The sequence below is a fragment of the Chiloscyllium plagiosum genome, unplaced genomic scaffold (assembly GCF_037043375.1).
Source record: "Chiloscyllium plagiosum isolate Xiang-an unplaced genomic scaffold, Cpla_swu_hap1 HiC_scaffold_4, whole genome shotgun sequence".
NCBI lineage: Eukaryota > Metazoa > Chordata > Chondrichthyes > Orectolobiformes > Hemiscylliidae > Chiloscyllium > Chiloscyllium plagiosum.
The window spans coordinates 30738521-30761065 of NW_028270142.1; the positions used below are offsets into that span (position 1 = coordinate 30738521).

The 22545-nt window shown below is 39.1% G+C and overlaps 1 protein-coding gene across 1 annotated transcript in view; it reads right to left on the reverse strand.

Moving 5' to 3' along the window:
• vps41 (VPS41 subunit of HOPS complex) overlaps nt 1-22545 on the reverse strand; it is a 168655-nt gene that overhangs the window by 98409 nt on the left and 47701 nt on the right. The window contains exon 5 of the mRNA XM_043688929.2: nt 13604-13678. Within this exon, the coding sequence (XP_043544864.1) occupies nt 13604-13678 (75 nt within the window). The remainder of the gene's footprint in view (nt 1-13603; nt 13679-22545) is intronic.

Below are 22545 nucleotides of genomic sequence, written 5' to 3' on the forward strand. Positions count from 1 at the left end.
ATGAGTTGCTGCAGTGTACCTTGTAAATAGTGTACATTGTTGCCACTGAGCAACAGTGGTGGAGGGAGTGAATGTTTAAGGACGTTATGGGGTGTCGGATCAATCAGATTATTTTGTCCTGGACATAGTGTGAATCATAGTGTGAAGTTTAAATAGATAAAGACTGCAATACTGTACGTTAATGTGCTAACAAAGGCATGAGAAATTAACTGAAACAGAAGCAGTAATTAAAAAGGAGAGAAATGATGTACTATCCTTGGCAGAGATTTGATCAGTTGGTAAAGTCCCAGAATGATTTGAATGTGACAAAGGAGGTATGGTTAGTAAGTTTGCAGATGACACCAAAATTGGTGGCAGAGTGGATGGCCAAATGGTTATCTCAAAGTACAGAACCTTGATCAGATGAGCCAACGGGCTGAGTAGCAGCAGATGGAGTTTAATTTAGATGTGAGGACAGGCCAGGAAATCAGGGCAGGACAAACACACTTAATAATAAGGTCTGGGGTGTGTTGCCAACCAAAGAGACCTTGGAATGCAGGTTCATTGTTCCTTTAAAGTGGAGTCGCAAGTAGACAGGGTAGTGAAGAAGGTGTTTGGCATGATTGCCTTCATTGGTCAGTGAGTTGAGTATAGGAGTTGGGAGGTCATGCTGTGGCTGTACAGGATATTGATTCGACTACTTTTGGAATACTGCGTTAAATTCTCCCAGCTATGGGAAAGATGTTGTGAAACTTGAAAGAGTTCAGAAAAGATTTACAAGGATGCTGTCAGGTTTGGAGGGTTTGAGCTACAGGGAGAGGTTGAATAAGTTAGGGCTATTTTCCCTGGGAGACTGAGGAGTGACCATATAGAAGTTTATAAAATCATGAGCGGCATGGATAGGGTGAATGGCCAAGGTCTTTTCCCCAGGGTAGGGGAGTCCAAAAGTAGAGGGCATAGGTTTAAGATGAGAGGGGAAAGATTTAAAAGGGTCTTATGGGCAACGTTTTCATGTAGAGGGTGGTGTGTGTATAGAATGAACTGCCACAGAAAAGGCTGAGGCTGGTACAATTACAATATTTAAAAGGCATCTGGATGGGGACATGAATAGGAAGGGTTTAGAGGAATATAGGCAAAATGTTGGCAAATGAGACTAGATTAGTTTAGAATATACATAAATGATTTGGATGAAGTTATAGGTGGTCTGAATGGCAAGTTTGCAGATGACACGAAGATTGGTGGAGTAGCAGCAGATAGTGAAGGGGACTGTCAGAGAATGCAGCAGAATACAGATAGATTGAGAGCTGGGCAGAGAAATGGCAGATGGAGTTCAATTGGGCAAATGCAAGGTGATGCACTTTGGAAGATACAATTGTAGAGCAAATGATATGGTTAATGGAAAAACCCTGGGGAAAGTTGATGTACAGAGAGTTCTGGGTGTTCAGGTCCATCCTACCCTAAAGGTGGCAATGCAGGTCAGTACAGAGGTCAAGAAAACATACAGCATGCTTTCCTTCATTGGACGGAGTATTGAGTACAAGAGTTGGCAGATCACGTAACAGTTGTATAAGACTTTGGTTTGGCCACATTTGGAATACTACAGCTCTGGTCGCCACATTACCAGAAGAATGTGGATGCTTTGGAGAGGGTGCAGAGGAGGTTACCAGGATGTTGCCTTGCATGGAGGGAGCTAGCTATGAAGAGAGGTTGAGTAGATTAGGATTATTTTCATTAGAAAGACGGAGATTGAGGGGAGACCTGATTGAGGTCTACAAAGTAATGAGAGGTATAGACAGGGTGAATAGCAAGATGCTTTTTTCCCCCAGAGTGGGGGACTCAATTACTCGGGGTCATGAGGTCAAGGTGAAAGAGGAAAAGTGTAAGGGAAACATGCATGGAAAGTTTGTTATGCAGAGGGTGGTGGGTACCTGGAACGTATTGCCAGCAGAGGTGGTAGAGGCAGGCACGATAGTACGATTTAAGATGTATCTAGACAGTAACATGAATGGGCAGGGAGCAGAGGGATTAGATCCTTGGAACATGGGTGACAGGTTTAGATAGAGGATCTGGATTGGCGCACGCTTGGAGGGCTGAAGGGCCTGTTCCTGTGTGGTGATTTTCTTTGTTCTTTGATGTCTGATTGACTTGGAATGCTCTGTTTCCATGCTGTACATCCCTATGACTGTATAACTAAATTTATCACTATAAAATCTTCAGGAAGACAAAACGGAGTAAATTCAAGAAACATTATGCTATAAATGATTTTTAATTAGTGGAGTGCTCAAAGTTTGCCTAGCTTAAGAAATAGTAAAGTTAGCATACTGAGAGCAATTTATAGTCTGATCAATGAAGCATAGAGATTTAAGTGCACAAAAACCTTTTCCTCTGCACTAAAAGTAGGTTGATTCCAGGGGCCAAATTAGAATCACATACTCCTACTTTTGCCCCATCGCCTTTCATGTTCTTAAGAGATTAGCCTATTTTAAATGACATAAAGATTTAGTTTTAGCATTACATTTGGGTCAGATGATTTCTCCCAATTTCTCAGTTGGGAAAAAAAAATGTTTCAAAAGCAATTAAAGGAGAAATTTGTATGTAATTATGAGAGGATTGTAATATCAATGAAGCTGTAATATGGTACAATATAATTAACCTATATCTCAGGTAAGATAATTTTGAAGAAAAATGAGGAGGGATTGTTGCATTCAGATTGTTACTTTAAACAGCAGACTCCATGTCCAGCAAGGAATAACATATCAGTGGACCCAGCTTTGTGTAAACAACAGAACATGGAAAGACATATCAATATGTATTTACAGAAGACAAGGTGAAATTCATAAACTTCCTTTTCTTTGGCAATATTAGAGAGTGCATACAAGATGATATATGACAATGCAGATGAAGACAGAACTTGTATTTATTTGGTGTTTTTCACATTTCAGGATATACTAAAATGCTTTATAACTAATTTGCTTCTTTTGATACGTGGGGTCATGTTGTAATGTTAGAAAGTAGATGTTTGTTAAAAGGTTCATGTAAAAACTTTACATAAAAATAAAGGCTTGTAGTTTTAAAGGGAATATAGCCTAAATAGAGAACAACAGAAGGCAAATAGTAAGAGTAAACTGACAGTTACTATTTGTTATTATAACAAGAACAGTCACTCTGTCCTTTGGCTCCTTTACTGTAGTTGGCACTTCATCAGCCTCTGTTGCCATGTTGGAATTACGAGGCATACAATGCCAATACAAAACATCTTCATCAGCATTGTGTACTGCTCTGAGGATAAATTTTCAGTGTTAAGTAACTGCAAATTTTTCAATAAACTTGGCAGTTGCTTCAGTATCTTTACTTCTTTTCTTCACTGTACACACAGTGTAGATGAATGCCATGCCTGTTCTTAAACTTCTGCAACTATCACTGCAAATATTCATACTCATGCTCCAAATTGAGTTCTTTGTAGAATAATTTTACCTGGAAAATTACCATCTCACTAGAAATATAGAACATATAACATTACAGAGCAGTACAGGCCCTTCGGTCCTCGATGTTGCGCTGGCCAGTCATACCAATCTGAAGCCCATCTAACCTACACTATTCCATGTACGTCCATATGCTTGTCCAATGACGACTTAAATGCACTTAAAATGCTCATTGCCGCATTCTGACAAGGCCAAACCAATCCAAAAGGACACTATCTAAATCACTATTATTTTCTTCCTTTAATGTTTTATTGGCTGCTATAACTTTCTTGCTTTCCTTGTCAGTAAACAAAAAGCTTAAAGATTTTATTCTTTTCCGGCTTTAAGTCACACACTATGAATGACCCAACATGGTAAGCCTAATAGAGGGCCTGTACTAAAATGCCCATGAATCACAGAATGCCTACAGTACGGAAGCTGGCTGTTTGGCCCATCGAATCCACACTGACCCTCTGAAGAACATCCCACCCAGACCCCCCCCCCCCCCCTCACCCTATCCTTGTAGCCCTACATTTTCCATGACGAATCCACCTAACCTACACATCCTTGGACACTATGGGCAATTTACATAGCCAATCCACCTAAACTGTACATCTTTGGACTTTTTCTTCGTATTTTGTCTTTTTTTGTCTAATTTAAGCTTCTGCCTACTGATTATGACAGATTTACACTTTATTGTTCTCTTTGATGCCACTTCCAATTGTTAAATGCTGGTAATGGCGACAGGTATTTAATGAAGGGAACTTGAATGGCTGCAGCTCTTAAATGTATAAAATTGTCTTTAAAATAATTAAATGAAGGGAACTCTGCTTGCTGCACTTCAAACTATATTTTTTCCAGTTAAGTGCAAACTCCACTGCAAAAAAATAAATTAGCTTCAGAAATCGGAAGCACTATGGGTGCTGGATCACAGAGTTTGCCAGGTTAGGGAGGGATATGCACTACTTCTCAATTATAGTTACTGCTGCAGTGTAGGCAAATACCAAATAATTTGTGTACAGTTAAGAATTTGATGGCTTTGATAGGGCAAGAGACTCTTTGCTCTTCTTCAAATTGTGCCACAGGACCTTTTATGTCTTCCTGAACAGACATTCCTAGCCTCAGTTTAATATCTAATTGAATGAATTATTTCAAAATTGACAAAATTTTCTTGCATTCGATACTGACTTCTAAATTAGGTGCTGTTATTGTTATAAGCTTTTAAGAGTAATTATCCAGTAATTTGAATGCAATAAATCTTTCTGCTCCTAGTCATTTGATATTTTGAGGTATCAGAAATATTTATTCGAGATGCACAGATTTCTATGTTGTGTCTGAAGAGAACTAATAGCAGAGGATGTAAGTCAAATGTTGGAGAACTCAATTACTAACTGTTGCCGATCTTATCTGAGGTAGCCCTGCTTCAATAGATGTTAAAACAGAGAATCAAAGCCAGCTGGCAGTAACAATGGAATTGTTTATCCTAATTTATCCTTCATTTTCAAGGAAATTTGAAATGCAGGCAAATAGTTGCTTAGTAGTACAGGACATGAGTACTACTGAAAAGAAAATGCAGGCAAAATTTATGTCTATACGTATCAAAACAGAATTTCAAGAATACCAAAGTTCAAAAGGAACAATGGTTTATACTGCCCAAAAAGAGGGTGCTGATTGGTTGGGAAGTGGACACTGATTGGTAGAAGCATTGCTATAGAGAATATACCAAGCTGGTTTCTGTTCAGTTGACAAGGGCAAAACGCATGGGTATCATCTTTCTGTTTGCAAAGAATAGCACCCTGCATGTGAACACATGTGCTTTACAGCACATATCGATGAAGCATACTTTGAGCCTGAATGACAGTAATGTGATTCTTGAATGCCTAAAATGAAAATGACAGCATGTGTCTTTTTCAGCAATACGCAAAATCTAGACAGTCAGTCACTTGCCGTCAGTTCTCTGAACTGTATCCCTCTGTAAAGCCTCACAACTGAAATCATACCCAGTCCTAGCAAAAAGTCAAACTACATTACATTATTCAAATGCATAAGGCAAGAATGAGGTTAGTGCAGAAGGGAGATATTGGGTTTGGTGTGGGAGTGAGGCAGGGCAGAGTGGGCGCCGAGAGCTGGTGAAGGGTGGGGGACTGGCAGAGGCAGATCTAGTATGGAGAAGAGGGAGAAGGACACCCTGTTATGAGAGTGGGGGAGGGGGATGTCAGGAATGGGGAGGGGTGTTACTAGGTACAGAGCGAGGGAAGTAGTACACTAGGTCTGGGGGTGTGGGGGAGGTTGGAGGGATAGAGGAGCTGCCAAGTCTGGAGTGAGGTAAGGTGGGGGTGATATAAATGGTCCGGAGAGGTGTATTTGGGTTTGTGAGCTTCGTATGAGATCAGGTGAATAGTCACTCAAGAGTCGGATTATTTACGAGTTTAACTTTTCCTGTGCAGCTATTTACTTAAATCCAGCAGGACTCTGAATTCTGACTTAAATGTATTCCTGGTGTAGAGGAATTGTCCAGCAGAATCTTCAATTTTCCAGGCAATTCTTCAGACCCTGCTATGACGAGGATCACAGAGTGTTGCCATTCCCAAATCCCATCTACACACTGAATTACAATTATCTGGTCATTGGAAGATCCAGGCCCATGTATCTAAAGGAGTTCTAACAAATATTAACTCCATTTTTATAAACTTCCTTTCTCATTTTCTTTAGGAATTTAGGGTGTAGGTTATCTCTGCTGAGTCTTCTGCAGGCAGTTATTTAGCTGGAGTGGCCGAGTGGTGATAATACTGGATAAGTGGGCCAGAGGCCACGAGCTGAAATCTTCTTGTGATAACTTACAAAATTGAATGCAATAAATCTGTTAATTTGTGAGCCAGAAGCAAAGAAAGGAATAGATTGTCAATAAAATCTGACTGATTCACTAGTCTCCTTCAGGAAAGGGAACTTACCATTTCCATACCAGTCTGGCTGACATGTCATTCCAATCCCACTCTGTGTGTTATATTTGTTAAAGCCCCTAGGGCAACGAGGGATGGGATTACTGTCGACAGTGTTTCTCACACCCCAACAATGAACAAAGCAATTCCTGGTGACACATGCTTTATCTACTTCTACCCAGTTAAAATTTCTGCATCAAATGAAATGGATGCTGAACAATGTAGTTGTTATTTCTAACTACTGACATGAAGAACTTTTTTAAACTAGGAAAAAGGTCTTCAATTTTGAATTATTCTTGAAACTTTTCTGCAGATTGTTACATATTCTTAAGTGTATGACTAATATATTAAAAAATTGCCATAATGTCATCCTTTGGATATTTGTAATCACACATCTATAGATCAGACCTTATGGCTCAGAGGTAGGGACACTACCACTGCATCTCAAGAATACTAATTTCTTCCTTTCAGCTAGAACCAATACTTTATTCCCTAGGATTGCCCTTTTATTTTTCCATGACAAGGTAATTATTGCCAAAATCAAAGCAATCAACCCTATGATATCAAATGCATGACAAACATCTCTTGTACTGTGCTAACTGAGCCCTTCATTTTGTCTTTAAACAGAAAGCAAATTCCTGAGGCAACTGCAGAACACCTACTCCAGGAAAATAAACAGGCAAGCAAAATCTTCCCAAGATACTGTATACACTTGATTAATTGTCGGTCTCATGTAAAAGTCAGCCCCCTATTTTTGGCCAAATAATCTGGAATTTTCCACATATCTCATGTAAAAGTTGACCCTAGTTCTTCACAGATAACAGATCAACATTTATGGGTCAGTGTGCCGGCTGTCACGTCCCACTTCAGCTTTCCAGTCTGCCGGTCGTTCCGCTTTGCTCCGTTCCTGGTCTTCCAGTGCGCTGGCTGTTGTGTTCCACTCTAGGTTTTCAGAATTACCGTAATTTGTTGTTCATTTTTCTTTATTCATTTCGAGATCAATTGGGCTTCTGCTAATGATATGGTATGAATTTTGACAGGAATGAATTTCAGCCCCTCAAAAGTAGTGTCCATTTAATAGTCAATCCCACAAATTTAACCTTAAACAGTAGTCAAAAAAATTTGACTATTACTCGAGTAATCAGTGCAATACTGCACACAATAATATCTAGCTTTTGCTACACGTGAAGACATTGTCTCAGGTTTTAATAATTAAAAAACACCAATTATACCAAGGATGCATCAAGAGAAGTCCTCTAAAGCTCATTCACATTCTCCACTTATGTAATTCATGCAAAATATAGTAAGACAACATAAAATGACTTCTTTAAGAAAAAGACACAGCATTTTCTGAAAACCTGTGAGGTATACATATTCCAGGTACGGTAATGCAAGCATTCTACAAAACAACTGACTTATAGTATTAACAGCTGTCATGGATCTTTGTGCCACTCTGCTTTTGGCCCTTGCCCAAAACTGATAAATATTGGTCACGTGGAATCTAAACTACAGTGTAGATCAGGAAATTAGAAGCAAGTGTAACAATGGTAATACAGTAATCATGGGGGATCTCAATGACAGATATGAGGGGCAAACCTAATTTTTATTAATACAGATGTAGATGAAAATGGCGGGTGGTGGAGATGATAAATATTTATGGATGACATGAAGATTGGCTGGACAGTTGACAGAGACAAAGGAATTATTAGACGAGAGGATTTTTTAGGTGAATTAGTTAGATTGGCTGATCAGTGGCAGATGGAATTTAACCCTGTTAAGTGTGAAGTGATGCATTTTAGAAGAAGTAACAAGCCAAGGAAGTACTCAATGAATAGCAGGACACTTGGAAGTTGAGAGGAAAATAAGAACATAACAACATGGCAAACATTCAATGGTCTAAGATGGAGGAAAAATTTCTGGCTGTAACAGCTGCTCCTTTTTTGAGGTACTTAAGGTGCTGGAGGTGATTTCAATGAATTCCAGGAGCAGAAATTACTGTTTTATATGCATTGTTTTGGAACTTTGGAAAAAAAAGTCAAAACAATAGCAGTTTTAAAAGAGAGAAGAATAGACAAAGGAAGCACATGGTGAGGTCAGTGCAGGAGAGAGAGAAAGAAAGAAAGAAACTGACACCACAGTGTACCTGCACAGTTACTGCCTGTGCTGTTTGAATTCATGTATCGCTGGACATGGGAATGCATCTGGGAAAATTAAATAACAGTGAAATTCACAACTGATCTTGGAGGAATTGTTTGGGCGAAGTTCACAGCACAGAATCAGATAAGTGAATTGTTTTAAGTGTGGCCTACAGAAAGTCTGCAGTAGTAAGTAGAGTGGGTTCTTTCTTGATGATATGTTTTTGGAGCTATGTCTCTTGATTAAACTTAAAATATAAGCCATAACTATTAATTTAACCTGGAGCAGTGTTTTGTAGAGGAATAAGATGGTGTTATTTTCTGGGTCTGTAGATTGTGACGGAGCAAAATTGGCCTTTAATAGAGTGATATGTGCTTCTTGTCAGATGTGGAAGTTTAAAGAGAGTTTAAGGGTAACTGCGGATTATATCTGAGATTATCTGCGGATTATCAGATCAAATGGATCGGTTAGAGACACAGTTAGAAGCAATGAGGAATTTGCAACAGCAACAGTATGTGACGGATGGCAGTTATAGGAAGGGGGAATGTCTCAGATACAGTCATATAGATGGGTTAACTCCAGGAAAGGTAAGAGATAGGCAGCTAGTGCAGGAGTCTTCTGTGGCTATACCGATTTCAAACAAGTATGCGGTTTTGGAAAATGTAGGGGGTGATGGATTCTCAGGGGAATGTAGCACGAACAGCCAAGATTCTGGTATTGAGACTGGCTCTAATGCAACGAGGGGTACACCTGGTTTCAAGAGATCAATTGTGTTAGGGGATTCTCTAGTCCGAGATACAGACAGACGTTTTTCTGTGGCTAGCAGTGAAAAATCAGAACAGTATGTTGCTTCCCTGGTGCCAGGATCAAGGATGTCTCAGAGAGGGTGCAGAATGTTCTCAAGGGGAAGAGAGGCCAGCAGGAGGTCATTGTCCACATTGGAATCACAGAGATAGGAAGGGAAAAGGTTGAAATTCTGAAGGGAGACTACAGAAAGTTAGGCAGGAATTTAAAAAGGAGGGCCTTGAGAGTAGTAATATCTGGATAACTCTCAGTGCTATGAGCTAGTGAGGGCAGGAATAGGAGGATAGAGCAGATGAATGCATGGCTGAGGAGCTGGTGTATGGGAGAAGGATTCACATTTTTGGATCATTGGAATCTCTTCTGGAGTAGAAGTGACCTGTACAAGAAGGACAGATGAACTCAGGGCATAGTTAGGAACATGGGACTGGGATATCATAGCAATTACAGAAACATGGTTCAGGGATGGGCAGGACTGGCAGCTTAATGTTCCAGGATACAAATGCTACAGGAAGGATAGAAAGGGAGGCAAGAGAGGAGGGGGAGTGGCGTTTTTGATAAAGGACAGCATTACAGATGTGCTGAGGGAGGATATTCCTGGAAATGTATCCAGGGAAGTTATTTGGGTAGAACTGAGAAATAAGAAAGGGATGATCACCTTATTGGGATTATATTATAGACCCCATAATAGTCAGAGGGAAATCGAGAAATAAACTTGTAAGGAGACCTCATCTATCTGTAAGAATAATAGGGTGGTTATGGTAGGGGATTTTAACTTTCCAAACATAGACTGGGACTGCCATAGTGTTAAGGGTTTAGATGGAGAGGAATTTGTTAAGTGTGTACAAGAAAACTTTTCTGATTCAGTATGCAGATGTACCTACGAGAGAAGGTGCAAAACTTGACTTACTCTTGGGACATAAGGCAGGGCAGGTGACTGAGGTATCAGTGGGGGAGCACTTTGGGGTCAGCAACCATAATTCTATTAGTTTTAAAATAGTGATGGAAAAGGATAGACCAGATCTAAAAATTGGAGTTCTAAATTGGAGAAAAGCCAATATTAAAGGCTTCATGGGTATGGAGATAAAATGAAAATATGGCATTAAGATAGAGGATTAGCCATGATCAGGTTGAACGGCAGAGGAGGCCAGAGACACTGAATGGCCTTCTCTTGCTTCTTGCATCCAAATTTCTAAGACAGTTTTGAGAATCCTCCTCTGAGAAAAGTTTTGACCAAAGGAGATAAAGAGAGATTCTGCCTTGAACCTTCCAGAAGAAAACACCTCTCCGTTAGAGAGAGAAGGGGAGAATGTGATGAGAAATACATCTCAAGCTAACTGGTGATCTGTTGTAAAGTAATCCCCATATCCCTCTCTGTCACCCAGTGAACCACTGGGCATCTTTCTACGAAATCATGTGACTTGAACTAAATGACTCAAACAAGCTACTTGGTGAGATAACTGGTGCTTATTGTTTATTTGAGCTTTAATAACCCACTGAAAACATCACGGGTCACAAGCAAGTGGAGTTCAGAAGAAAATTCATTCTAAAGAAGCGCAGATTTTATTTGTGGAAGTCTTCAGGCTGTCAGAGCTGGAAACAAGGCTTAAGCATTTTTTTTATCAGGTTCAAAGTCGTAGAGATATTAGTGGGTTGGTTTGTCTGTATCTTGTGGAGAAACTAATTTGGGAATTGAGTGGTGTGTCACTGAAAGGAAACACTGGCAACCTTGTCAGTTCACTAAGGAATTTTAAAATGAAGATAGGAATGATAGGTCACTGGGCAAATTCTTTATTTTTGCTGCTTATACTAAGATCTTTCGTAAATGATTCATAGCTCTTTTCTTTTGTGCAATAATCCCATGTGTGAATAAGCTCAGTGACTGATCACTACTGGACCCAAATTGTAAAAATAAAACTTATAATCTGTCAGTTTTCACCTGAGAATCTGACTTATCCAGTATTATCAGAAATTGTACCATCATGTTTGGATGAAGGCTAGAAAGAAATCTGAAGTTCAGTGCTCTTCATGGAACTCAAAGTAAACATCAGTTAACGGTTAGTGGTGAGCAAGTAGCACTTACATCACTTTGGTTAGTTTTTTTTATGCACAGTATATACCTGAACAATTATCCAACTACATTGGTTATATGTCAACATTTATCAAGCTTCCCAGTAGTAAATTCAGAGTTTTTCTAATAATGCTTGTTGTAATGTATCTGATATATCTGTTTATCATGCAGTTTATTCAAAAATTTTCACGTAGATGAACAAATTTACTACTAAAATAATATATTGGTTAAAAGAAGTTCTTGTGATGTGGCTGCTGGATTTTCCCATTTTAAATTCACTTGACTTGTCCATCATTAACTTGCTATAATACATAAGCCTAAATATATTACCTTATCTGCTATTCACTGATAAGTTGCAAATAGTCTGAGATATGAATACCAAAATAAATGCTTGCTTTAATAGTGGCAGAAAGGAACATTTCTATATTTTCAAATGGAAGTATTGTATGCAAACTTTCCAGTTTGTTGCACCTTAAATCATGCATTTTTGCATCACCATGCTGCATCTTACAGTTGTTACTGAGAACAATTCTTGAGCTTTGATTTAAAATGCTGCATTATAAATATTCTGGCACCATATGTTGAAAGTTAATGGTTTCCTATTAAACTATACCCAGTTAGAGGTTGTTTAGAAACAGTAAATTTCTCCCAAATGTTTGGACGGGTTGGACCGAAGTTTCTGTTTCCATGCTGTACATCTCTATGACTCTATGAACCGTATAACAAGCTTGTTGATCATAATTTTCCTGAACACACATCGAGTCAGAGATGTACAGCATGGAAACAGACCCTTCTATCCAACCCGTCCATGCCAACCAGATATCCCAACCCAATCTAGTCCCACCTGCCAGCACCCGGCCCATATCCCTCCAAACCCTTCCTATTCATATACCTATCCAAATGCCTCTTAAATGTTGCAATTGTACCAGCCTCCACCTTGTTCTCTGGCAGCTCATTCCATACACATACCCACCCTCTGTGTGAAAAAGTTGCCCCTTAGGTCACTTTTATATCTTTCCCCTCTCACCCTAAATCTCTGCCCTCTAGTTCTGGACCCCGACCCCAGGGAAAAGACTTTGTCTGTTTATCCTATCCATGCCCCTCATAATTTTGTAAACCTCTATAAGGTCACCCCTCAGCCTCCGACGCTCCAGGGAAAACAGACCCAGCCTGTTCAGCCTCTCCCTATAGCTCAAATTCTCCAACCCTGGCAACATCCTTGTAAATCTTTTCTGAATCCTTTCATGTTTCACAACATCTTTCCGATAGGAAGGAGACCAGAACTGCATGCAATATTCCAACAGTGGCCTAACCAATGTCCTGTACAGCCGCAACATGACCTTCCAACTCCTGTACTCAATACTCTGACCAATAAAGGAAAGCATACCAAACGCCTTCTTCACTATCCTATCTACCTGCGACTCCACTTTCAAGGCGTTATGAACCTGTACTCCAAGGTCTCGTTATTCAGCAACACTCCCTAGGACCTTACCATTAAGTGAATAAGTCCTGCTAAGATTTGCTTTCCCAAAATACAGCGCCTCGCATTTATCTGAATTAAACTCCATCTGCCACTTCTCAGCCCATTGGCCCATCCTGTCCAGATCCTGTTGTAATCTGAGGTAACCCTCTTCGCTGTCCACACCTCCAATTTTGGTATCATCTGCAAACTTACTAACTGTACCTCTTATGCTCGCATCCAAATCATTTATGTAAATGACAAAAAGTAGAGGACCCAGCACCAATCCTTGTGGCATTCCACTGGTCACAGGCCTCCAGTCTGAAAAACAACGCTCCACTACTATCCTCTGTCTTCTACCTTTGAGCCAGTTCTGTATCCAAATGGCCTGTATTCCATGAGATCTAACTTTGCTAATCAGTCTCCCATGGGGAACCTTGTCAAAAGCCTTACTGAAGTCCATATAGATCACATCTACTGCTCTGCCCTCATCAACCCTCTTTGATACTTCTTCAAAAAACTCAATCAAATTTGTGAGACATGATTTCCCATGCACAAAGCCATGTTGACTATCCCTATGTACATAGAATTTAGAACATACAAAGAAATTAACATTCCTTAATTTCAAAAAAATTATTGATGAGTTTGCACTTATAGTAAAACAAGAAAGTAGGAGGGGAAAAACAAACATTCATAAACAGCAATTGAAAAAAGATATTAAAAGAAACTGAGGAACATAGGATATTGCAATACCCACCTTGCCATCTTCTGAACAAATTCCAATATGTTCTCCACTTTCATCCAAGCTAACTTGATTCACCTTCACGGAACTCTGAAATGCAGTAATTGAAGGAAAAGAAGACATTGGTCATTGCAACACAACATCGGCGCAGTTTTGTCAGTCAACTGCTCTGACATTCATAATAAAAGCAGATGAAAGAAGAAAATATCAGATAAATAGAACATTTCCCAAATAGTAATAAGTTAAACAGTACTCAAAAATAATGCTAGACATTGTATACTCTCTCTTAATAGTTAATCATCTAGAAATTAAGTAAGATGGACAAACTTCAAGTCCTGTCAAAGCAGTTTGAGAACAAGAATTTCATTTTTTTTGAAAATAGAATGCTGATACCAACAGATTGTGAAACTGCTGAGCTTGTTGTTCAACCGTTCAACTTTTGTAAGACAAACCTGACATTCTTACATAATCTGGCTGGTGCAACTCCAGTCTCACCAAAACATAAATGTTTCTTAATTGCCCTCAAAAATGGATTGATAAACCATTCAGTATTATCAAAACACTGGATATTAAAGATGGTCAACAGCTAATATTCCTGATTATGTCCACATCCTAAGGATAGACAAAACACCAAAAATCTTGAAATAAACATCTGCTTATTTTGCAAACAACGGAATAAATTGATTGCATGTGCAAATAAACATGGTGTTCATTTCCAGTAGCAGATTTCAAGATCATGTCTTGAAAGTATTTTCCCTCGTAACCACATCTTGAACACAAATATTATTCAGAATTTCTAGGTAAGTTTGTTATTTAAGTGTGTGAAAGTTTTAAGCGAGAAAAATTTAATCTATAATGATTTAATTAACAGTGGCTTGACATCAAGGAGAAGAGGAGAAATTTTTTAAAAACATAAGTGAGACTGTGGAAATGCATTCAGCCATTGGACAAATCATGTCAACATTAAAGAATAGGTTAGATTAAGTTCACTAGATTTAGAACCAAGTTGGAAAGTTTCGGCAGAAAATGGTGAGTGTGGTCGAGTATGAGCTTGGTGTGAGGTGGGTCCAGTAGCAGAGATGGAGTGAGGGTGAAGTTTCAGAGAGAAGTTGATGTGTATCCCTCTAGATGGCTGAGACTGGTTTCATGGCTTCCACTACTTTGGGGAAGAGGACGTCCTGCCTGTGTTTCATAGATCCAGGAAGACCTCCATGTTCCTGCCCACAAAGAGGGGCAGCAAATTCCTCTTGCTTGCCATATCTGGAATAAATTTCAGGAACTGTGTAAGGCTGCTCCAGACGGACTGTACTTGGCCAGATGCACAATAGGCTTTTAAAAACGGCCTGGGCAACTGGGATGCTGGGATATCCAGAAAGTGGTGAGTTGAATCAGAAAGATTGGTGCATGGTAGGATGGGGCTAGAACCATTCATAAGCAGATAGTTAATGAGATGAGTTTGGTAAAGTACATTGAGAAAATTCATTCGGCTTTGCAGCGAATAATCCAACAAAAAAATTGAAGCAATTTGCACATGGCCAAGAAACCTAACAGCCAACACTATATCCTTTTTACCCCAAATTCCTGCTCAATATAATTTGCATATCACCAAATACAAAACCTACCTTTAAGGCAATAAAAGTGAGCAGCATTTTAAGACATAATTTTTAAAAAGTGCTTTTAAAATATCCCTCGCCATATCAGAAGTGTTCATTTGCCACTGGTGCATTTTGATGAACATAACTGAAAATTATTTTCACAAACAAAATCACAATGGCACTGAAGAATACAGGCTTTAAATTACTGTAAATAGCTAAATGGATAAACACTATTTTTTACTCATATTGAAGTCATCAGTTTCTTTGTTTTTTTTTAAAAGAATACATTTCCATGAGGATCTTTGCACAAAAGAGCCAGCTTACATTTTTGGAGTCTTCACACAGCCCAGAAAATAAGCAAAATTAGGGAAACTCCAATGGTAGTTAATCCAGCCTAGGCAAGCAAACAGTTTTGTGTGCAGGACCAGCTTATTTTTTAATTACATTCGTGCAAAACAGCATTTGATTTCTGCTGAATGCAGATGTCCTTCCACAATCTTATGCGCCAGTTACACCAATTCTCCTGTGTATTATACCATAAAAAACAGAGCAACTGAGCAGAAATTTTAAATTCTGAATAAAAATAAGGAATGAACCCAATTTTATTGCAAATTGAGGTAAAAATCAAGAAGGTGCAACAACATTTAGGGTCAGTTCCAATATTATTCATAATCAATCTGGGTACAAACACATTGTCTAAGCTTGTACATGAAGAATGGTTGTTGGAATGCAATCCAAAGGACTGTTACGACCTGTGTCCCAAGTGTAGGCTGCATAGACCCATTGAAATTGCAAGATGGAAATAGACTGTTCAGCTCAATCATCATGACATTCCTGATGAAGGGCTTATGGCCGAAATGTCGACTCTCCTGCTCCTCAGATGCTGCCTGTCATGCTGTGCTTTTTCAGCACCACACTTTGATCTGCAGCATCTGCAGTCCTCACTTTATCCTGTTCAGCCCAATCTGTCCATGGTGATTTTTATCCTCTACATGAGCAGTAATACTAATCCCATGTTCCATCATCTCTTGTTTGTAATCCCCTTTCTAAGAAAGTCTTGAATGCTGACATTATGCTACAATCAGCCTCTCAACCCTACATAAAAGAAATCTGTCCTGCTTTTCCCTTAAACATCATATTTATTCTATTCCCCTCATCCCTCAATCACTAGAAGCAGTTTGTTTCTATCTATTTTGTTCAATCAATTTAATTCCTTTATTTTTTTTCTGTTTTAGTAAAAACAATGACTTAATCCCTAAACGTCAGGAAAAAAAGTGAGAAAGGGATTACATTATATGACTTTCACATGAGACAGTATTATGTAACAAGAAGGAATGTGATGTCATCATATGGTTCATTTCAAAAACTACAGTTCAAAACATACGTGATGGAAAAAAAGTCCAACTCAAATAGATTTCAGAATTCAACTCTGCTGAGTGGAGGACCAATAACACAGGTAGCAATTTGTTAAGGTGGGTTTTGAATTCAATCTTTGGATTGCTAGCTCAGCACCATATGACACTGGATCCAATATCAGACAATATGTACACTGCTTGTACCATGCTGCCAAAATAATTACAATCCCAGACTAAAATAGTAAGTATTATTTTGAAGGATGTTCTCATGGACCTACAAATTCCTGAAGAAGAGCTCATGCTTGAAACGTCAACTCTCCTGCTGCTCGGATGCTACCTGACTGGCTGTGCTTTTCCAGCACCACACGTTTCGGCCCCTACATATTCGGAGCCAAGGTAGGACATTTGCCCACTCAAGCCTGCTCTGCTATCCAATAAAATCATAGCTAACTTGTGAAAGTTTCAAATCCCCATCTATTAACCAACCCCCCCCTCCCCATTGCAACATTCCATCCTGCTTATCAGAAAATAATCAAATTACTCCTACACCGTTTCCTGTTAGCTGACAATTCTGTATCTATACCAATGTTACCCCCAACAACATAAGCTTTTATTTTTGCAATAGCCTTTGCTGTTACATTTTATCAAATACCTTCTGGAAATCCTCGATAGAGTACATTGAACAGTTTTTCATTATCCACAGGATAAAGTTCTTTTTCAAAGGACTTCAATAAATTGGTTAAACATGATTTCTCTTTCACAAAAACCTTGTTGACTCTGCCCTGATTTTTTAAAACTTTTCTAAGTGCCCTGCCATGGCGTCTTCAACAATAGCTTCTAACATTGCCTTGTTAGATATATAAAACTGTCTCCCTTGTGGTTTCCTGCTTTCTGTCTGCCTCCCTTTTTGGCATGAACGAACTTCCAATCTAACTGAACCATCTGCAAAACAACACAAATTTTAAAATTAAAACAAATACATCAACTCACTCACAAGTCTTTTAAGACTCAAGAGAGAAATCTATTAGGACCCAGGTATTTGTCAGCCCATAACTCCAATAATTTGCTCAGTACTGCTTCCCTGGTGACTGCAATTTTATCAAATTCCTTATTTCTTTCCATTTACTGGTTTAAAGCTATTTCTGGAACATTATTTGTATCTATAGTGAACACTGTAAAATATCTGCTCAGTTAATCTGAAATCTTTTTATTTTCCTTATTAATTCCCCAGACTCTCATTCTATAGGAATAATGTTCACTTTGTTAATGACTTTCTGTATTAAGTATACATAGAAACTCTTACCATCTATTCTTCTAAGTCTAGCTAGCTTTCTATTGTACTATAATTTTTCTCTTTTTATTAATCCTTTAGTCATTCTTTACTGCTTTTCATATGCTGCCTAAAATAACTGCAGAGACACCGGTATCCCATCATCAAGTCACTCTTCAGTACATAGAGGAGAAAGTGAGGACTGCAGATGCTGGAGATCAGAGCTGAAAATGTGTTGCTGGAAAAGCGCAGCAGGTCAGGCAGCATCCAAGGAACAGGAGAATCGACGTTTCGGGCAGAAGGAATGAGGAAACCACGGAACCAACCCAACCACCCCGTGGCTCAACACTTCAACTCCCCCTCCCACTCCACCAAGGACATGCAGGTACTTGGACTCCTCCATCACCAGACAATAGCAACACGACGGTTGGAGGAAGAGCACCTCATGAACCCTCCAATGAACCGCCTATGAACCCTCCAACCACAAGGGATGAACTCAGATTTCTCCAGTTTCCTCATTTCCCCTCCCCCCACCTTGTCTCAGTCAAATCCCTCAAACTCAACACCGCCTTCCTAACCTGCAATCTTCTTCCTGACCTCTCCGCCCCCACCCCACTCCGGCCTATCACCCTCACCTTGACCTCCTTCCACCTATCGCATTTCCAACGCCCCTCCCCCAAGTCCCTCCTCCCTATCTTTTATCTTAACCTGCTGGGCACACTTTCCTCATTCCTGAAGAAGGGCTTATGCCCGAAACGTCGATTCTCCTGTTCCTTCAGTACATAGAATCTGACCAACTAGCTTAGAGCCAGTCCCTCGAGTGAGGAGACTCACTGAGACTGCTGTTTATATCCATCAGCCAGGACTCCCTGTTGGCCCAGGTTAACAGCCCCAATCTCATACTCAATGAGATCCACCTCATTCTAATCACTTCACTGCCCAATCTTCTGACATTCCATTCATCTTTGAACAATTGCATATGTTCTTCTTTAAGTTTGATAATGTTTTTATATGTTTTGGTTAATCACAGATATTTTGCCCTCAACTGAATTCTTTCATTTTTGTTGAAATACTTTCTCAACTTTGGTTCTTGTTGCAGGAAACAGTATCCATCCTTCTCACTATATTATCTCCTAATACCATTATATTCCTTTTCTCTCCCTCCACTTTAATGGCTTCCTGTACCAAAGTACCACATTAGTTAGCTCACATACCCTGTAGCTCTCTCACCCATCCAAACAAGCTGAAAGAAGATCTGTGTATTCTGAAATATCCCCTTAAATATGTCACTGCAGTTCTATTGCCCAATCCCTTAATCTTGTTTCACAGTTCAATTTAGCCACCTCTACTTTCATTCCCACATAAATACCCTAATTAAGTTTACAATATTAGACTTAGATAATTCTTTGACCTGAAAATTTCTCAACTATACAAAAACCTCTTCCATATTCCAAACTCCTGAACCTAGTTTATCCATCTCTACTGGATTTGTATCATTATTTATTCACAGTTTCATTCCTCTACCTTTTCCTAATTTACCATCCTTTCTAAGTGTCCTGTACCCTTCAACATTTAGGTCTCAATCTATGTCATCCTTCAGCAGTGTTTCTGTCATAGTGATTAGATCATGCTTATTTATTTCTAGTTCTGCCAGTGATCTGCTCATGCACTTTTCTAATGGATAGGTGATACTGACAGGATTCCTGCAATGGGTCATCTATCCAGTACCACACAAAGGAAAGTAAGAAAACTACCTGCCTGAGATGATATACCAGCAATATCAGAAGAGCACCATTTCAGTTCGAGTAAGGGGAGGGTGGAGATTACAACCTTGAGAATAATTACAATGGCAGCAATCGACACTATCTATGCCTATATTTTACATTTGTTGAGAGGGGCCACTAGTCATCCAACTATGCTGAAAAAAATCACAAGCCCACTTTCTTCAAAATGCAAGGCAGCTCACCCAACAGTGACTGAATTTGAAACAAACATAGAGAAACCCAGCAGGTGTGTCAGCAGGCATGGAGAGAGAAACAGAACTAACATTTTAAGTCTGATATGATTTCTTCAGAAATGACAGGTGTTGGAAAATAGGTTTTTCTTTATATTTTTGACAGAGACAGAGGAGGAGCAACAAGGCAGATGGTATTGACATCCAATTCAAAAGACAAAGGGCTGTTAATAAGGGAAAAAAATTATAAAAGCATGTGAAAGGGAAAAAATTGGTCCTTGCTACTGAGTGTAAAGTAAACAAGACATAAATATGACAAGGTTGTGGGCAAAGGAATAGTGAAGAGAATGTAAGCAGTTAGTTTTTGAAGTTACTGAATTCAATGTTGAAACCTTAAGGCTGTAGAGCACCTAAACAGAAATTGAGATGTTAGTCATAGAATCATACGGCATAGAAACAGGCCCTTCTGCCCACTATGTTTACACTGACTAATAAACACCAAATGACATTACTTGCCTGCACATGGTTCATTGCCTACTTTGTCCAAGAATTTTGAGTGTTCAAACAAACAGGAAATTAAAATACCTTAATATTCTTACTTCATTGCTCAAGTTTATTATGAAGGATTTTCTGCTACCCTGTTATACTTCGCACATTCCTTTGTCTCTGCATGGCTTCAGTTCTGATCTGTTAATCACTCATTCTCTGTTAAGCACTAACCCCATCTCTCTGATATGTCCGTTGTCCATATGAATGCATGCATTTAACATAGCAATTAAGTCTCACTTCAGGATTTGAGGCCAAGGAAGGTGAATTCAACAAGTTGGGTAACAGTTTAAAAATTCTCCTGAAGCATGTCGATGACAGTTGATAAGAGGAGGACAGACTCCTTGTCACCCATGTGATGAAAAGAAAGCTGCAGCATCTGACATCACCATTCATAGCTCCAGCCTAGACATACATATACAAGCATATATGTAGCCACAGCAACTCTGACTCCCTGAGCGATCTTACAATCTTAAGATCTAAAATGTTCCCCTACGCTACACCAACTACATTTGAGATGTGTTCTACTGACTTTGGGAATGAAACATGCTTCAGAAATGCAATAAACATAAAATGTAGGAGAAATATCTGGCAATATCTGTGGAGACAGAGAGTTAATGTTTCGAGTCTGGTTCAACTCTTCTTCAGAACTCAGTTACATTACATACAAGCAGCTTTCTTAAAAGTAATCAATGCAGGCCTCTGGACACTTGGTGGCACTATTGTACCACCAAATGTATCTGTTCTCTTTTCATGCAAATTTCAACTCTGCTGTAAACAACGTTTTATTTAATTAGAAGTAAGTTATCTTGAGTGCAGTTGTTTTCTCTCACTATCCCTGCAAAGCCCTGAAAAAATCTTGCAGTTTTGTCACATGAAAAATCTAAGCCAGCCTTACTCCTTGTTGTCCTACTGCTGTCCAGCTCGCTGCCAAATGGCCATGCCTACCTTCTATTGTTTATGTTCCGCTAAGTATTTGCCAGCATACCTTCCTACTTACATTCACCATGCCATCCTGTTTACTTCCATACTCTCTCTTGTTCTTAGAATCCTCTTCGCTATCCTATTAAAAATGTTGGCCAGCCCTCAATGAGTCAAAGCTCTTGACAGATGGGTCGATGCTTACAAGACTGGCAGTTTCTCGGGTGGAATATTGGTGCAGATTCTTTTCCGACAGTTTTTGCAAACCCATGAAGTGTGGTATCCAGAGGCCGATGTACAATGTGCACAATCACCCAATATCACTTTTGCTTCCTAGAATATATCCACTCTTATAAGACAGTACCATGCAATGCTATGGGGATACAAGTATATACAAATTTAATATACATCATATCTGCTTCTCCCAGTAGGAGATACACAAAATACCCTTTCACTGGTATAAAGTTGATGTGAGAAAAGACAAATCATGTTGTTGCAAAAAATATAGCTCGCCCAGAATTCATTACAGTAGAGTTGACAGTCAAACCCCTAAACCTAAGCAAGAAAATACAAAAGAAATATCTTAAAGCATACATTTTCTCAGCTTTTCAATTTGGAACATTCCTAGTTATTAGAAGAGCCTTTTATAATCATACCTTTTGGCAAAGCTATCTCCCTCAACATCCATCACGTCAGCTTGCACCACATGGATATCCAACAGAAGTCAGAGTAATCAATCAGCTAATGGGTCATTTGTAAAGCCTGCCTTGCTAACAAATAGGTAATTGATTCTTTTGCAAATGTTGCATCCCCATGGAAAATCTGCTTTTGAAGTGTGTTTTTTTTTTCTTGTAGCATACAGTAACTGGAAGGCGAATGAATGACTGTATGAACAATGCTCTATTTCTTCTCTCAACTCCCAATGACAAAGTCAGAGAAATAAATAGTGGCATCTTATAGTGCAGTAGCTTCTGACAAGTTTTTTGGTGCCACCTGATGAATGCCTTCAAAGAGATATGCATGACCCTGTTATATGAAAGCTGCAACTGAGATATAATTGGATTTTAAAAAAGTAACTATATCTATTTAAATTCATTTGTCAGATTATTTAACTAGATATTAAGAATACTTTTAACATGAAAGAAATGCAAATAATAGAAACTATGGTATTATTTCAGAATCTCAGGGCATTTTCGGCCAGAAATAGTTTTGATGTGCAATCGCTGTTGCAGAACAAACAGAACAGAATCTGCCAACAGCAAGCTCCTATAAATGGGGTAAGTGATTCGTATATCTGTTTTAGGTGTTTATAGTTG